At 33.6% G+C, this 13911-nt stretch overlaps 1 protein-coding gene across 4 annotated transcripts in view; it reads right to left on the reverse strand.

The window, feature by feature from the left end:
- The window catches only part of CSMD3 (CUB and Sushi multiple domains 3), a 1369436-nt gene that overhangs the window by 148466 nt on the left and 1207059 nt on the right, over positions 1–13911 (reverse strand). For all 4 annotated transcript variants that reach the window (XM_088844606.1, XM_088844605.1, XM_088844604.1 and 1 more), the window contains 2 exons: positions 5490–5608; positions 4326–4395 (listed from right to left, as the gene is read on the reverse strand). In XM_088844606.1, the coding sequence (XP_088700732.1) occupies positions 4326–4395; positions 5490–5608 (189 nt within the window). The remainder of the gene's footprint in view (positions 1–4325; positions 4396–5489; positions 5609–13911) is intronic.

Genomic DNA, 13911 nt, shown 5'->3' on the forward strand with positions numbered 1-13911 from the left:
TTGAGAATTTGGGGATAAATTTATACTCTTTTAGAGTCCCTATTATACTGATTTATTATTATAGATGAGCTAACCATAAACTATAAGAACAGATAATTTCCCAAGTTTTAATTTTTACGTGATTATATAGAATTATTTAACACGTAATAATAGAACAACTGCAGTCTAGAAGCTAGTTCTTTCCTCTTAGTATACATTTTTATCCTTTTGTCACAGACGGACTAAAATACACATCTCATTTGTTGGTTGAAGAATCAGATCTCATGACTGCACATCAGGTTAGAAAGTTACCTGTACAAGTACCTGCAACTTCATTCATTTATTATTATGAATAGCAACAGATAGATATTCAAACTTCAGCTTATAGATCATAAAGGCAAATTCAGTAGAAAGTTTTTCAATGTTCTATGTGATATCAATAGGTGGTTTGATAGCTATCTTTAGCTATGTAAGCTGAATAAATTATGTATCAAGCAGATTTTACTAAGGGGATATATATAACCTTGTAGTTAATCTGCATATCAACCTTTCTTTAAAAGTTGTAATTATCACTGTGAAATACACCTGTATATTTGCCATCCTTCTCAAATCTCAGCTCATCCATCTTTAAACCAGAGCAGTTTTCAACATATATAAACCATTAATGTTCACCAATTAATTTTCCTAAAATTTGATCATCCACATGTATTTATTACACAATCTAATAATTGGGAATTATAGAGAAAATATTTTGTCCAATCAAAAGTACTTTTAAAGTTCCCAGAAAGAATGCAATTGTATATTTGTTTTGCTTTATTCTGAATTTTAAGTGAAAGAACACAAGGACTCTCTTTTGCTTTCTTGCTTTCACAATCTAAAGTGTTTGAGCTACTCCCTGTCCCTCTAATTCTGCTACTTTCCATCTCTTTAGAAATGATCTCAAAATCTTGTCCTCTGCATTGCCCACACTTCTAGAGTGCAAATCTCAAAATCAGAGAAGGAAGAAGGAAAGAATAAAAGAAAACAGAAAGAGAAAGAAAAATAGCAACAAACAATGAAAACAAGAAGAATCCATCTGCTTTCAGGTCCACACCCTACCTATTTTCTCAGTGACTCTGCAAGCTCATGCACACCTAGGCCTTAAAGACAACAATATGTTTAACCAGCCGTTTCATAGGAGACTCTTTTCAGCCCTAATATACGCTTTTTTTCTTAAGGACACAACCACAGCATAGTCCTCCAAGATAAAATTATCTTTGATTTTTTCCTTCAGATTTGTCTTTATTACCTAGAAATCTCAAGTGATTTTTCCTTCCTTCTACCACAATATCTGGAAGACTGTTCATTTTTCAGTTCATGAGATTATAACCTTGAGACCTGATGACTACAGTTTTAAGGCATTCTCTGAATCAGCCTCTTGCCTTCAGTTTGTAATTAAAATATGGCCATGATAGCAATTGTAACATTTTGTCAAATATAGTATAAGTTTACTGTCCAAAATTTATAATATATAAAAACTGAGTAGAAAATAAATAACAGTGCTCTGGAATTCCACTACCCATAGATAACCTGTCTACTTTTATAATACTTTATTTCTCTGCAGAAAAGCATACATTCATACATGTGTGTTTATATACTACATATATAAAGAAAACAAGGTCATACTGAGAATCACTTTCAGCCTTTTTATATTTGACTACATATTGTAAACCTTGTTCATGTTATTAAATATTCCATTATAATGTTCACTTCCCCTTTCCCCATTATTGGACCCTTAAGTTGTTGTGTATTTTTCACTATAATACCACTATGGACACACTGTATATTTCAGGTTTGGTGTTAAATACTTTAATACGTTCTCTCATTTCATTCTCATAATAGGCCTATTACTATTCCATACAACAGATAAGCAAACAGAATAATATACTTGCCATACAAAGCTACTGCACCTTCGCTGAAATTCAAATGTAGATGCATTGCATATCAAAATATTATCAATATTTAATACAGTTTCATACATATTTAGCCTATATAAATTTAAAATTTCTAGGTTAATTTTATTGAAATATCACTTCCATCTAATACTTTCCTTGTTAACAATATTCAATAGAATATAGATTTAATCAAAACACAATATTTACCTAAAAACTAAGCAATTTGTTAAGAGTAATAACCGAAGCTACTAATACAGCAAAATGGAAATTACCACATCATAACTGAGTGATATTTAAATTGATACAACTTTCTAAAGCAATTTGATGATATTTATCGAATTTTTAAATAGTCATGCAATAACAAAATTAATCTACTCATGTAAGATCCTAAGTAAACAATTAGATATCTGCAAGAAGGCACGTGAAGAAATGTGTGTAAATATCTGTATAATGTGTATAAATGTGTATAAATATCTGTATAAAAATGTGTATAAATATCTGCAAGAAGGCACGTGAAGAAATGTGTATAAATGTGTAAATATGAACCAAAGGTGTATAAACATATATCAAAAAGACAAAAAACTAAGCTAACAAAAGAGAATAACTATACAAATTAGACTATGCTATGTGCTATAAAGCCATTTAAAAAATAAAATTTTTGGAAACATGCTATGATGGAGAAAATGTTTCCAAGTGAATGTCAAGAAGGACATTATAAAAACTATATATACTGTAGAATCCCAAAACTTTAATTTTTTCACTAAACAGTATTTATTTGATATGTACTTCAGATACTAACTGTTCTTGGCAGTAAAGAACAGTAATGAACAAAAGACCAAAACTCTCTGCTTTCACATCAGCAAAATACATATATTTTTAAATCTTTATCATCTCAATTTTATACTTAATTGGATATATACACACCCCATATTCATAACACTTACATAAATGACATTATCTGTATATATAAAATTTTATAATAATTACTATATGTATACATGCAATCTGTAATTGGTATTATATGCATAAATTATTTATAATACCTAAAGAAATAAATCCTTCCAAAATTGTCATCCAGTCTAAAATCTGAATGCTTTTAATATTGTTTGCCAATAAAAGACATCTTCTCTCAAACATTAATTTCCAGTACTCTTTTAACAAAAATTGTGCATTTGGCACATAGGCATCACAGACTGAATTGTGTCCTCCCAATATTCATATGTTAAAGCCCTAACTCCCAAATGTGACTGTATTCGGAGATAAGTGATATCTCTTTTAAGGAGATAGTGAAAGTTAAATAAAGTCATGAGGGTGGAGCTCTAATCTAACAGTACTGGTGTACTATCGGGGAGTTCCCTCACAGTGAAAAGACCATGTCAAGATGTAGGGGGAAGATTATCTTCTACAAGTCAAGGAAAGAAGTGCTACAAAAATACAACCCTGCCACTACCTTGACCTTGAACTTCTAGCTTCTAGAAATGTGACAAAATAAATTTTTGTCACTGAAATCATTTAGTCTATAGCATTTTGTTATTCTAGCTCAAGGAAACTAATATATTACAGGTTTGTTCACTGTACATTGGTAGATATTTCAGTTCAGTTAGGTCACACCAATTCTTTTATTTTTTTCCTACTCAGAAAGGGTGTCTTCTTCATTCATTTCATTACATCTGCCATTCAATAGCCTTTGTAAATTTTATTGACTGACTATATTTCCCAATGACTTCAATCAACACCATTCTCATCTTTCTTAAATTCCATCAGGTAGTCAACAGCATTAAACACTAAATCACTCTCCTATTTCATTTCATTTATTTCTACAACTCTAAATGGTAAACAAATGTTTTAATGATGGAGATCATAACTCACGCTTTCTTTTCATACTCTATAGAGCCCAGCATATTAATGGTGGCATACAGACACCAAAATTTTAAAAAAGTGAAAAAAATTAAGTTGGATAGAAATAACTGGAAGCTGAATTAAATTAGGGTAAATATTTGGGCTCAAATTTCAAAGTCTCAAGTGTTCTTTTGATACATCATACATGTCATGGGGTGTCATGCTCCCTTTGGTAGACTCCAGCTTTCTTACCTATTTTGGCTCAAGAGTAAGCAATAGAATATTTACTTGTTTTCCTGATCTATAAGTATGAGTAGTTCTACAACATTATACTGAGAAAACTCTCTGGGAATCAGAAAACCTAATACTGTTTCTCAATTTGTAGTTTTAAGCCATACATTGATAATTATGTTGGTACCAAAAAATGTAAAACTTAAAAAAAAAACCTGAAACTTTTATCTGCGAATATAATTTCCATAAAACCTGCAAAAGGCAAATTTTATGTTTGAAAACAACATATACAAGGTATATCTTTAAAATATCTAATAAATAATTTATAGTTCTTTAACTCACCCAAACAAATTGGGATTGGGTAATTCCATCTTCTTACAGGTCCAGGCATGCATGTAATATGAGAATGGCCCTATATAAACAAGACAGTGCAGTTCAGTACACATTTTTAAAAGTCTAAATATAACACAGAATAGTGAATACTACTTATGAAAGCAATATATTGCGTTGTAATATTTTTAATACTATTGGAAATCTTAGTGTGACTTAAAACAAAGAAGGTAATTATATACACTTGTGTTAAAATGTAAAAAAATAACAAGATTTTAGTAGAAAAATTAAGACTCTATATCACATTAAAATTGTGGTTTTAACATTGTTCTACCAAAACATGTTCTACTAAGGTACTGCAATAATTACACAAAGGATATGGCCATATACATAGTAGTTTATAATAAAGTGCTGCAATCTTCAAGGTGAGATAGATAAATAATGATTATAAAATTCTTTTATAAAAATTTGAAAAGTCAACTAAGGTATATTAAATTTATATAGAGTCCAGAAAAACTTAATGTTCTACTGAGACTAATAATTTGGGATACAAGTTTAAAGACTATAAGTCATTCATTTTTAATTCTATTTCCTCTAAGGAATTTATTGATTTAACATGTGAAATATTTTCTGTCTCATTTTTTCCCCTTAATTTCTTAATTGGTCTATGCTTTAGGGAGATTTTTATGAGGCCATAAATTCAGACTCTTTAAAAAACTTGCAAAAGAGTATTAATATAAATACATAAATTGAGAATTTACATTGTAACTCCATAGTTTTAGCAAAACTTATTTGTAGTCATTTTTTATGAATATGGGGAATTTATTATCATGGAAGCTTTATTTAAGGCTTTAAGTAGCACTTTCACTTTTGTTTGCAAATTCTGAAAATCTAGTTCAGTTTTTACATCCTATGCATACAGAGAGAAAAGTAAACATTTATTTTTATTCCAAAATCATTTTTGATTACCTGCAAACAAAACAAACTTAGTCCATTCCAGCAGTTTCTCTCACAAATACCTCATTGACAAATTGAATACCTTTTGATTTAATAATGTTAAATTATGCAGCCTGAGATCAGTATTGTTCTATAACTTCTATATTATTAATCATTAACTTGCTAAAATATTCTGAAAGGGTAATGGAATTCAAATCTAAAATTTTAAAATAGACCTACCTGAAGAGAATAGCCTTGATCACACTGAAAGGATACTACATCACCAACCATGTATCTGTCTCCAATTTTAATCCCACTGCTAGGAGTCTGTGGTTCAGGACAGGAATCCAAACCAATAGCTAAGAATAATTAGCAGTAAAATGTAACTTTCAAATGATGAATGCTTAAATCATGCCTAAATTACCAAAATTGAATATTGATGTAATGCAACTAGATTTACACTGAAACATTAAGGATATTATGTGAATAAGATTTAACTGTATATGGTTACAGCAATGTGGTTTGGAACTACACCATAGAACTATTTGAATTTTCATGACACCAACCATTAATTAGCTGTGTGATTGTACCTAAACTTTTCTTTAATTCTCAAGATTGCTGGGAGAAATATCAATAACCTCAGATATGCACATGACACCACCCTTATGGCAGAAAGTGAAGAGGAACTAAAAAGCCTCTTGATGAAAGTGAAAGAGGAGAGTGAAAAGGTTGGCTTGAAGCTCAACATTCAGAAAACAAAGATCATGACATCTGGTCCCATCACTTCATGGGAAATAGATGGGGAAACAGTGGAAGCAGTGTCAGACTTTATTTTTTGGGGCTCCAAAATCACTGCAGATGCTGATTGCAGCCATGAAATTAAAAGACGCTTACTCCTTGGAAGGCAAGTTATGACCAACCTAGATAGCATATTAAAAAGCAGAGACATTACTTTGCCAACAAAGGTCCGTCTAGTCAAGGCTATGGTTTTTCCCGTGGTCATGTATGGATGTGAGAGTTGGACTGTGAAGAAAGCTGATCGCTGAAGAATTGATGCTTTTGAACTGTGGTGCTGGAGAAGACTCTTGAGAGTCCCTTGGACTACAAGGAGATCCAACCAGTCCATCCTAAAGGAGATCAATCCTGGGTGTTCATTGGAAGGACTGATGCTAAAACTGAAGCTCCAATACTTTGGCCACTTCATGCGACGACGAGTTGACTCACTGGAAAAGACTCTGATGCTGGGAGGGATTGGGGGCGGGAGAAGACGGGGACGACAGAGAATGAGATGGCTTGTGGCATCACCAGCTCGATGGACATGAGTTTGAGTGAACTCCGGGAGTTGGTGATGGACAAGGAGGCCTGGCGTGCTGTGTTTCATGGGGTCGCAAAGAGTCGGACACGACTGAGCGACTGAGCTGAACTGAAACATCTTCTGTGAAACAAGTAAAAATTTCTAAAAAGAAACTCTCTAAATAAAAGTAATAATTTACTGTAATAATAAAATGGAATTCTATTTATAATACATTTAAGTAAAATGACTAAAAAAAATTTGCTATTTTGTCCATATCACTTGGTATCTTTTTCTGAAATGGAGATGATAATTCAATACACTTCCATTATTTTTACATTAACAACTTATTTTTCAATATAAAAAATAAAAGCATACTGAAAGTAAAATGTTTTTCTAAAATGTTTTACTTAGTTTAGCATTTTTTTATTGAAGTATAGTTGACTTACAATGTTGTGTTAATTTATGCTGTATAGCAAAGCGATTCAGTTATTATATATATAATATATATATTTATATATATTTTTTATATTATTTTCCAGTATGGTTTATCATAGGGTATTGAATACAGTTCTCCGTGTTATACATCAGGATTTTATTGTTTATTCCTTTTTTTAAAAAATAGTTTACATCTACAAACCTCAAATTACTACTCTGTTCATCCTACCCTCCCTCTCGGCAACTACAAGTCTGTTATCCATGTCTTAGTTTATTTCTGTTTCATAGATAAGTTCATTTGTGCCATATTTTAGGTTTCACATATAAGTGGTGCCATACAATATTTGTATTTTTCTGACTTACTTCACTTAGTATGATAATCTCTAGGTCGATCCATGTTCCTGCAAATGACCTTATTTCTAAAATTATTCATTTAAAAGCTCAAAAATTGTTTGATGTTTTTGCCAAAACATTTTTTTAAACATATGAATATATTACTATCAAAAACCTTTTTATCTTCAATAGAAGCCAATATTTGTTATCTATTTCTCTATAGTTCACATTTTGAACTAATCTAATACATATCTGATGGTTTCCCAGGTGGAGCTAGTGGTAAAGAACCTGTCTGTAAATGTAGGAGAAGTAAGAGACCCAGGTTCAATCCTTGGGTCAGGACGATCCCCTGGAGGAGGAAATGGATACCCACCCCAGTATTCTTGCCTAGAGAAACCCATGGACAGAGGAGCCTAGCGGGCATGGTCCACAGGGTTGCAAAGAGTTGAATATGTCTGAAGCAACTTAGCATGCATGCAATACATATCTGAATGGATGAGAGGAAGCAGTTACCACTCCAAAATCATTATGTATGTGTGTGTGTATACTCATTATAAATATTCACTGTATATAATCATTTATTTAAAAAGCATTAAAACCTAAATTCTAAAGAATAACAATACTTTGGCCACCTTATGTGAAGAGCTGACTCATTGGGAAAGACTCTGTTGCTGTGAAAAATTTAGGGCAGGCGGAGAAGGGGGCAACAGAGGATGAGATGGTTGGATGGCATCAATGATTCAGGAAAGCAACTTCAGGAGATAGTGAAGGACAGGGAAGTCTGGCATGCTGTGGTCCATGAGGTCGTAAAGAGTTGGACATGACTTATGACTGAATAACAACAAAAAGTACAACAATATCATACAGAATTTTTCACTCCTTAACCATGTTATTTCTCTCTGATAGATGCCATCAAACATAACACCACCCTATCCATCATCTTTGTTGCATTTGACATAAATTAATAATGAATAATTATGTAATTAGTTGTTCAATATTTATCCCCTTCTGAGAATATAAATTCCATAAGGGTGGCTGAAAGCACACAGCCTTAAGGAAGCACTCAATAAATAAACATTCTTTATGAAGATGAATGAATAGAACAAAAAAGAGCATCCTATTATATTTCTTAATAAATACAAATGTCTCTCTCTGCAAATGGAAGAAACTTCATCTAATAACATAATGGTGAGAGTAGCTACAAATTAAAGGATAGAAAATTAAATAAAAGCAGTGACTTGATAGAGTTGTGGTTAGATTGGAAAGTAAGGTAGTAAAGACGAGGAGTAAACTGGTCATTTAGGAATGCACTTGAGGGAGTCTTAAAGGAGACTGAGTCATGTTGACTAGAATTTCAATGCTGGTGCCACAATTAGCTAGGTCATATGTCAAGCTCCATGTTTCTTGATCTTTTGTAAACTTGAATTTATAGAACCAGGAAAGTTATCATTAAATTGTGACTTACTTTTAAAATTTTAAGAGTTAATGTCTCACTTTCCATATAACTTTTGAAATCGAAGAAATGACAAAAATGGTGTTATATTTACTTTCATCTCATTCAACATCCACTAATGGGTCTTATACATTAAATTAATCTGATTTTATAGAAAGCTTTCTAAGAATGATTAACCAAATAGAACAGCTATGATGTAAACATATATATCTGGTCAATATGATTTCACTTTCCTTTTCAGTTAATTTCATTTCAGTTCAGTTCAGTCGCTCAGTCATGCCCGACTCTTTGCGACCCTATGGACTGCAGCATGTCAGGCCTCATCAACTCCCGGAGCTTACTTTAGAACAAGGAAAAGTAGTATATTGGATGTTCTGAACAGTACATTATTACCCTTTACCATTAAGGTCATTTATGTGATCATTTTTGCTAAGAAGGCTAAATTCACCCATGTTCATTTCTCTTTTCTATCAAGTACTCTAGTCAGGGTCATATACATAGAAAACTACTAATTTCCCCAAGCGTTGATTTTCTCCTCTGGGAGGATAAAGAAAATATTGCACAGTGATGCCACAAAATAATAAGACTCATTTTTAAAAGAGATTTTTTTTACATAATGTATGTAGATATGGCAAAATATTTATGAAAGAGTTTTAACTTAAAACATGATATAAACTCTAAACAATAACAATTTTGTATGTTAAAAATTCTTATATGCAAATAATCACAGAGAGAAATGACCAAAAGGAAATATGTGAAATATTAGCAGTAGTTAAGATTCTTGATAGCATATTAAACTATATACTATATATATATATATATATATGATGGTGATGTACAGGGAGGCCTGGCATGCTGTGATTCATGGGGTCGCAAAGAGTTGGACACGACTGAGTGACTGAACTGAAGATTCTTGATGTGAAATTGCTGGTGATTTTTATGCACTTTCTTATATATTCCTGCATTTCTAAAACTTATATAATGGAAGGGAAATAATAACATCACTTATCTAGTAGATGGATGTATCTTTCCTTTTCCCTGATACCAGGAAAGACTGAAGGCAGGAGGAGAAGGGGGTGACAAAGTATGACGTGGTTGGATGGCATCATTGACTCAATGGATATGAATTTGAGTAAACTCTGGGAGATAGTAAAGGACAGGGAAGCCTGGAGTGACACAGTCCATGGAGTAGAAAAGAGTTAGACATGACTGAGAGACTGAATAACACTAATAAAATCTAGTAGATAAATTAGAATTAGTAGAGAATTTGGGGGTAAAAAAACATATTGCCTTCTATTTTCCTAGAAAAGTTTGAGTTTGACCCTCTAATCTGTTTAATAAGATTGTCTCAGGGAAGGAAATAAGGCAATGAAGTAATTAGAAAAGAAAGAGAAGTCATATATTGACAACCCCCTCTCAATTTTTTTTGCATTCAATTATTTTACATGCACTAAAGAAAATAAAACAGAAATAACTTTTAAAAAATGCAGTTCATACTTTTAAGTCATTTTTTAAATTTACAAAACTGACTGATTAAACTCAGTAGTTTAAAAATGTCTTATTATTTTATATTGCTTTCTAAGTAACAATCAGTTCAGTTCAGTTCAGTTCAGTCGCTCAGTCGTGTCCGACTCTCCACGACCCCATGAATCACAGCACGCCAGGCCTCCCTGTCCATCACCAACTCCCAAAGTTCACTCAAACTCATGTCCACAGAGTTGGTGATGCCATCCAGCCATCTCATTCTCGGTCGTCCCCTTCTCCTCCTGGCCCCAACCTTTCCCAGCATCAGAGTCTTTTCCAGTGAGTCAACTCATCGCATGAGGTGGCCAAAGTATTGCAGTTTCAGCTTTAGCATCAGTCCTTCCAATGAACACCCAGGATTGATCTCCTTTAGAATGGACTGGTTGGATCTCCTTGCAGTCCAAGGGACTCTCAAGAGTCTTCTCCAACACCACAGTTCAAAAGCATCAATTTTTCGGCGATCAGCTTTCTTCACAGTCCAACTCTCACATCCATACATGACCACGGGAAAACCATAGCCTTGACTAGACGGACCTTGGTTGGCAAAGTTATGTCTCTGCTTTTTAATATATTATCAAGGTTGGTCATAACTTTCCTTCCAAGGAGTAAGCGTCTTTTAATTTCATGGCTGCAATCAGCATCTGCAGTGATTTTGGAGCCCAAAAAAATAGTCTGACACTGTTTCCACTGTTTTTCCATCTATTTTCCATGAAGTGATGGGACCAGATGCCATGATCTTTGTTTTCTGAATGTTGAGCTTCAAGCCAACATTTTCACTCTCCTCTTTCACTTTCATCAAGAGGCTTTTTAGTTCCTCTTCATTTTCTGCCATAAGGGTAGTGTCATCTGCATATCTGAGGTTATTGATATTTCTCCCAGCAATCTGGATTCCAGCTTGTGCTTCTTCCAGCCCAGTGTTCCTCATGATGTACTCTGCATATAAGTTAAATAAGCAAGGTGACAATATACAGCCTTGACATACTCCTTTTCCTATTTGGAACCAGTCTAAGTAACAATACCAGTAGGTTATTTGCAGGAATCAACAAAGAAAAGGTATTTGTAAAATGTTTCAAACGGCTCTCTCCTGCTTAACTAAGCCTAGCCAATCAACATATTGAGTCATTTTCATCTTTACGAGTATAAATTTTGTATAATTATGTCTCTGGCAATCAAAGATACTCTTTGAGTGAACTTTTTTAATGGGGTTTGGTTCAGTGAATTAGGTGCTGTAGCCAAAAACAAACAGAAATGAATACAGGGAAAAACCCACATCAAAAATTGCACAGAATTAATTATATCTGCTGTTAAATTACTGTGGGCAGTTAACCTGTCTGAAAACATTAAAACCTCAGTCCTTCAATTTTGAAAATTTATTTATAAACAAAAATATTCTTTCTAATTTTGTTCACAAAGCAATCTGAAGGAGAAAATGGTGTAAATCATAACATTTGTATTTGATCATTTTGAATATATACATGTACAGTATTCCATAATGATTTTAATGAGTCCTTAATGCAATGAGAGAGGGAGAAACGGAGAAGAAAGTTTAATTATTGCTAAGACTCCCAGTAACACTGTCATGTAAAAAGGAAAAAAAAAAACACTTTATGAATTTGACATGACAACCCATGTACAAATTTATTGAAAATAACCAAAAAATCCTGGATTTATATTCTGCAAATGCAGGAGACTTAAGATACACAGGTTCGATCCCTGGGTCAGGAAGATCCCCTGGAGGAGGGCATGGCAACCCACCCCCGTATTCTTGCCTGGAGAATCTCCCATGGACAGAGAAGCCTGGCAGGCTATAGACCATAGGGCTGCAAAAAGTCGGATATGACTGAAGTGACTTAGCATGCATGCAAGAGAAGCCAACAGGAACTGAACCATATGTCTTTGGACCAGTGCTTGTATTCAATGATAGTGAAGATCTTATTTTAAAAATACTGCAGGTCTTCAGTTTAAATTTTTTCTCTAAATAGTGGATACAAGATAACTATTATTTCTATGTTTACACCATATTCAATGATTTTTAATAGGTTGAAATTATCATTTGGCATTTAGTATTTATCATTATAAGATAATGGTTTAAGAATAATGTAGAAGTTGGTGATAAAGAATGAATTCAATATGAGCTGGGCTACTAGTTGCAGGACTTGGAGAAAACAGCAATGATAAGTATACAGACTTTTTCAACAGGATGTGCCTTGTACTAACTAATCTACGAAATAAAATTTGTCACATATTATGTAACATGTACACGTATATTTTAACTCTGTTTATTTAACTTATATGCAGAGTACATCATGCAAAATGCTTGGCTGGATGAAGCACAAGCTGGAATCAAGATTGTCGGAAGAAATACCAACAACCTCAGATACGCAGAAGATCCCACTCTAATGGCAGGAAGTGAAGAGGAACTAAAGAGCCTCTTAATGAGGGAGGAAGAGAGAAAAAGCTGGTTTAAAACTCAACATTCAAAAAGCTAAGATCATGGCATCTGGCCCCATTATTTCATGGGAAACAGAAGGGGAAAAAGAGGAATTGGTGACAGATATTATTTTCTTGGGTTCAAAAATCACTGCAGATGGTAATTGCAGCCATGAAATTAAAAGATGCATGCTCCTTTGAAAAAAAGCTATGACAAACCTAGACAGCATATTAAAAAACAGAGACATTACTTTGTCAACAAAGGTCCTTACAGTCAAAACTATTGTTTTTTCAGTAGTCATGTATGGATGTGAGAGTTGGACCATAAAGAAGTCTGAGAGCTAAAGAATGGATGTTTTTGAACTGTGGTACTGGAGAAGACTCTTGAGAGTCCCTTGGATAGCAAGGAGATCAAACTAGTCAATCCTAAAGGAAATAAACCTTAAATATTCATTGGAAGGACTGATGTTGAAGTGAAACTCTAATACTTTGGCCACCTGATGTGAACAACCGACTCATTGGAAAAGACCCTGATGCTGGGAAAGATTGAGGGCTGGAGGAGAAGAGTGCACTGGAGGATGAGGTTAGATAGCATCACCAACCCAATGGACATGAATTTGAGCAAACTCCAGGAGATAGTGAAGGACTGGGAAGCCTGGCATGCTGCAGTCCATGGGGTGCAGAGTTGGACATGACTGAGCGACTGCATAACAACATGTAATGTAAATGTCTGTCAATAAAGCTTTTCAGATGGAACAATTTCAACTTCAAAAGCAAGTGGTGTTGGGAAAACTGGTCAACCACTTGTAAAAGAATGAAACTAAAACACTCTCTAACACCATACACAAAAATAAACTCAAAATGGATTAAAGATCTAAATGTAAGACCAGAAACTATAAAACTCCTAGAGGAAAACATAGGCAAAACACTCTCTGATCTAAATCATAGAAGGATCCTCTATGACACATCTCCCAGAATAATGGAAATAAAAGCACAAATAAACAAATAGGACCTAATTAAACTAAAAAGTTTTTGCACAAAGGAGGAAACTATAAGCTAGGTGAAAAGTCAGCCTTCAGAATGGGAGAAAATAATAGCAAATGAAGCAACTGACAAAGAATTAATCTCAAAAAGATGCAAGCAGCTCCTGCACCTCAACTGCAGAAAAATAAGCGACCCACCAATAAATGGGC

This window comes from Moschus berezovskii, chromosome 16 (genome assembly GCF_049115385.1).
Source record: "Moschus berezovskii isolate FMDL1 chromosome 16, NW_MosBer_1.0, whole genome shotgun sequence".
In the NCBI taxonomy this organism is placed as follows: Eukaryota; Metazoa; Chordata; class Mammalia; order Artiodactyla; family Moschidae; genus Moschus; species Moschus berezovskii.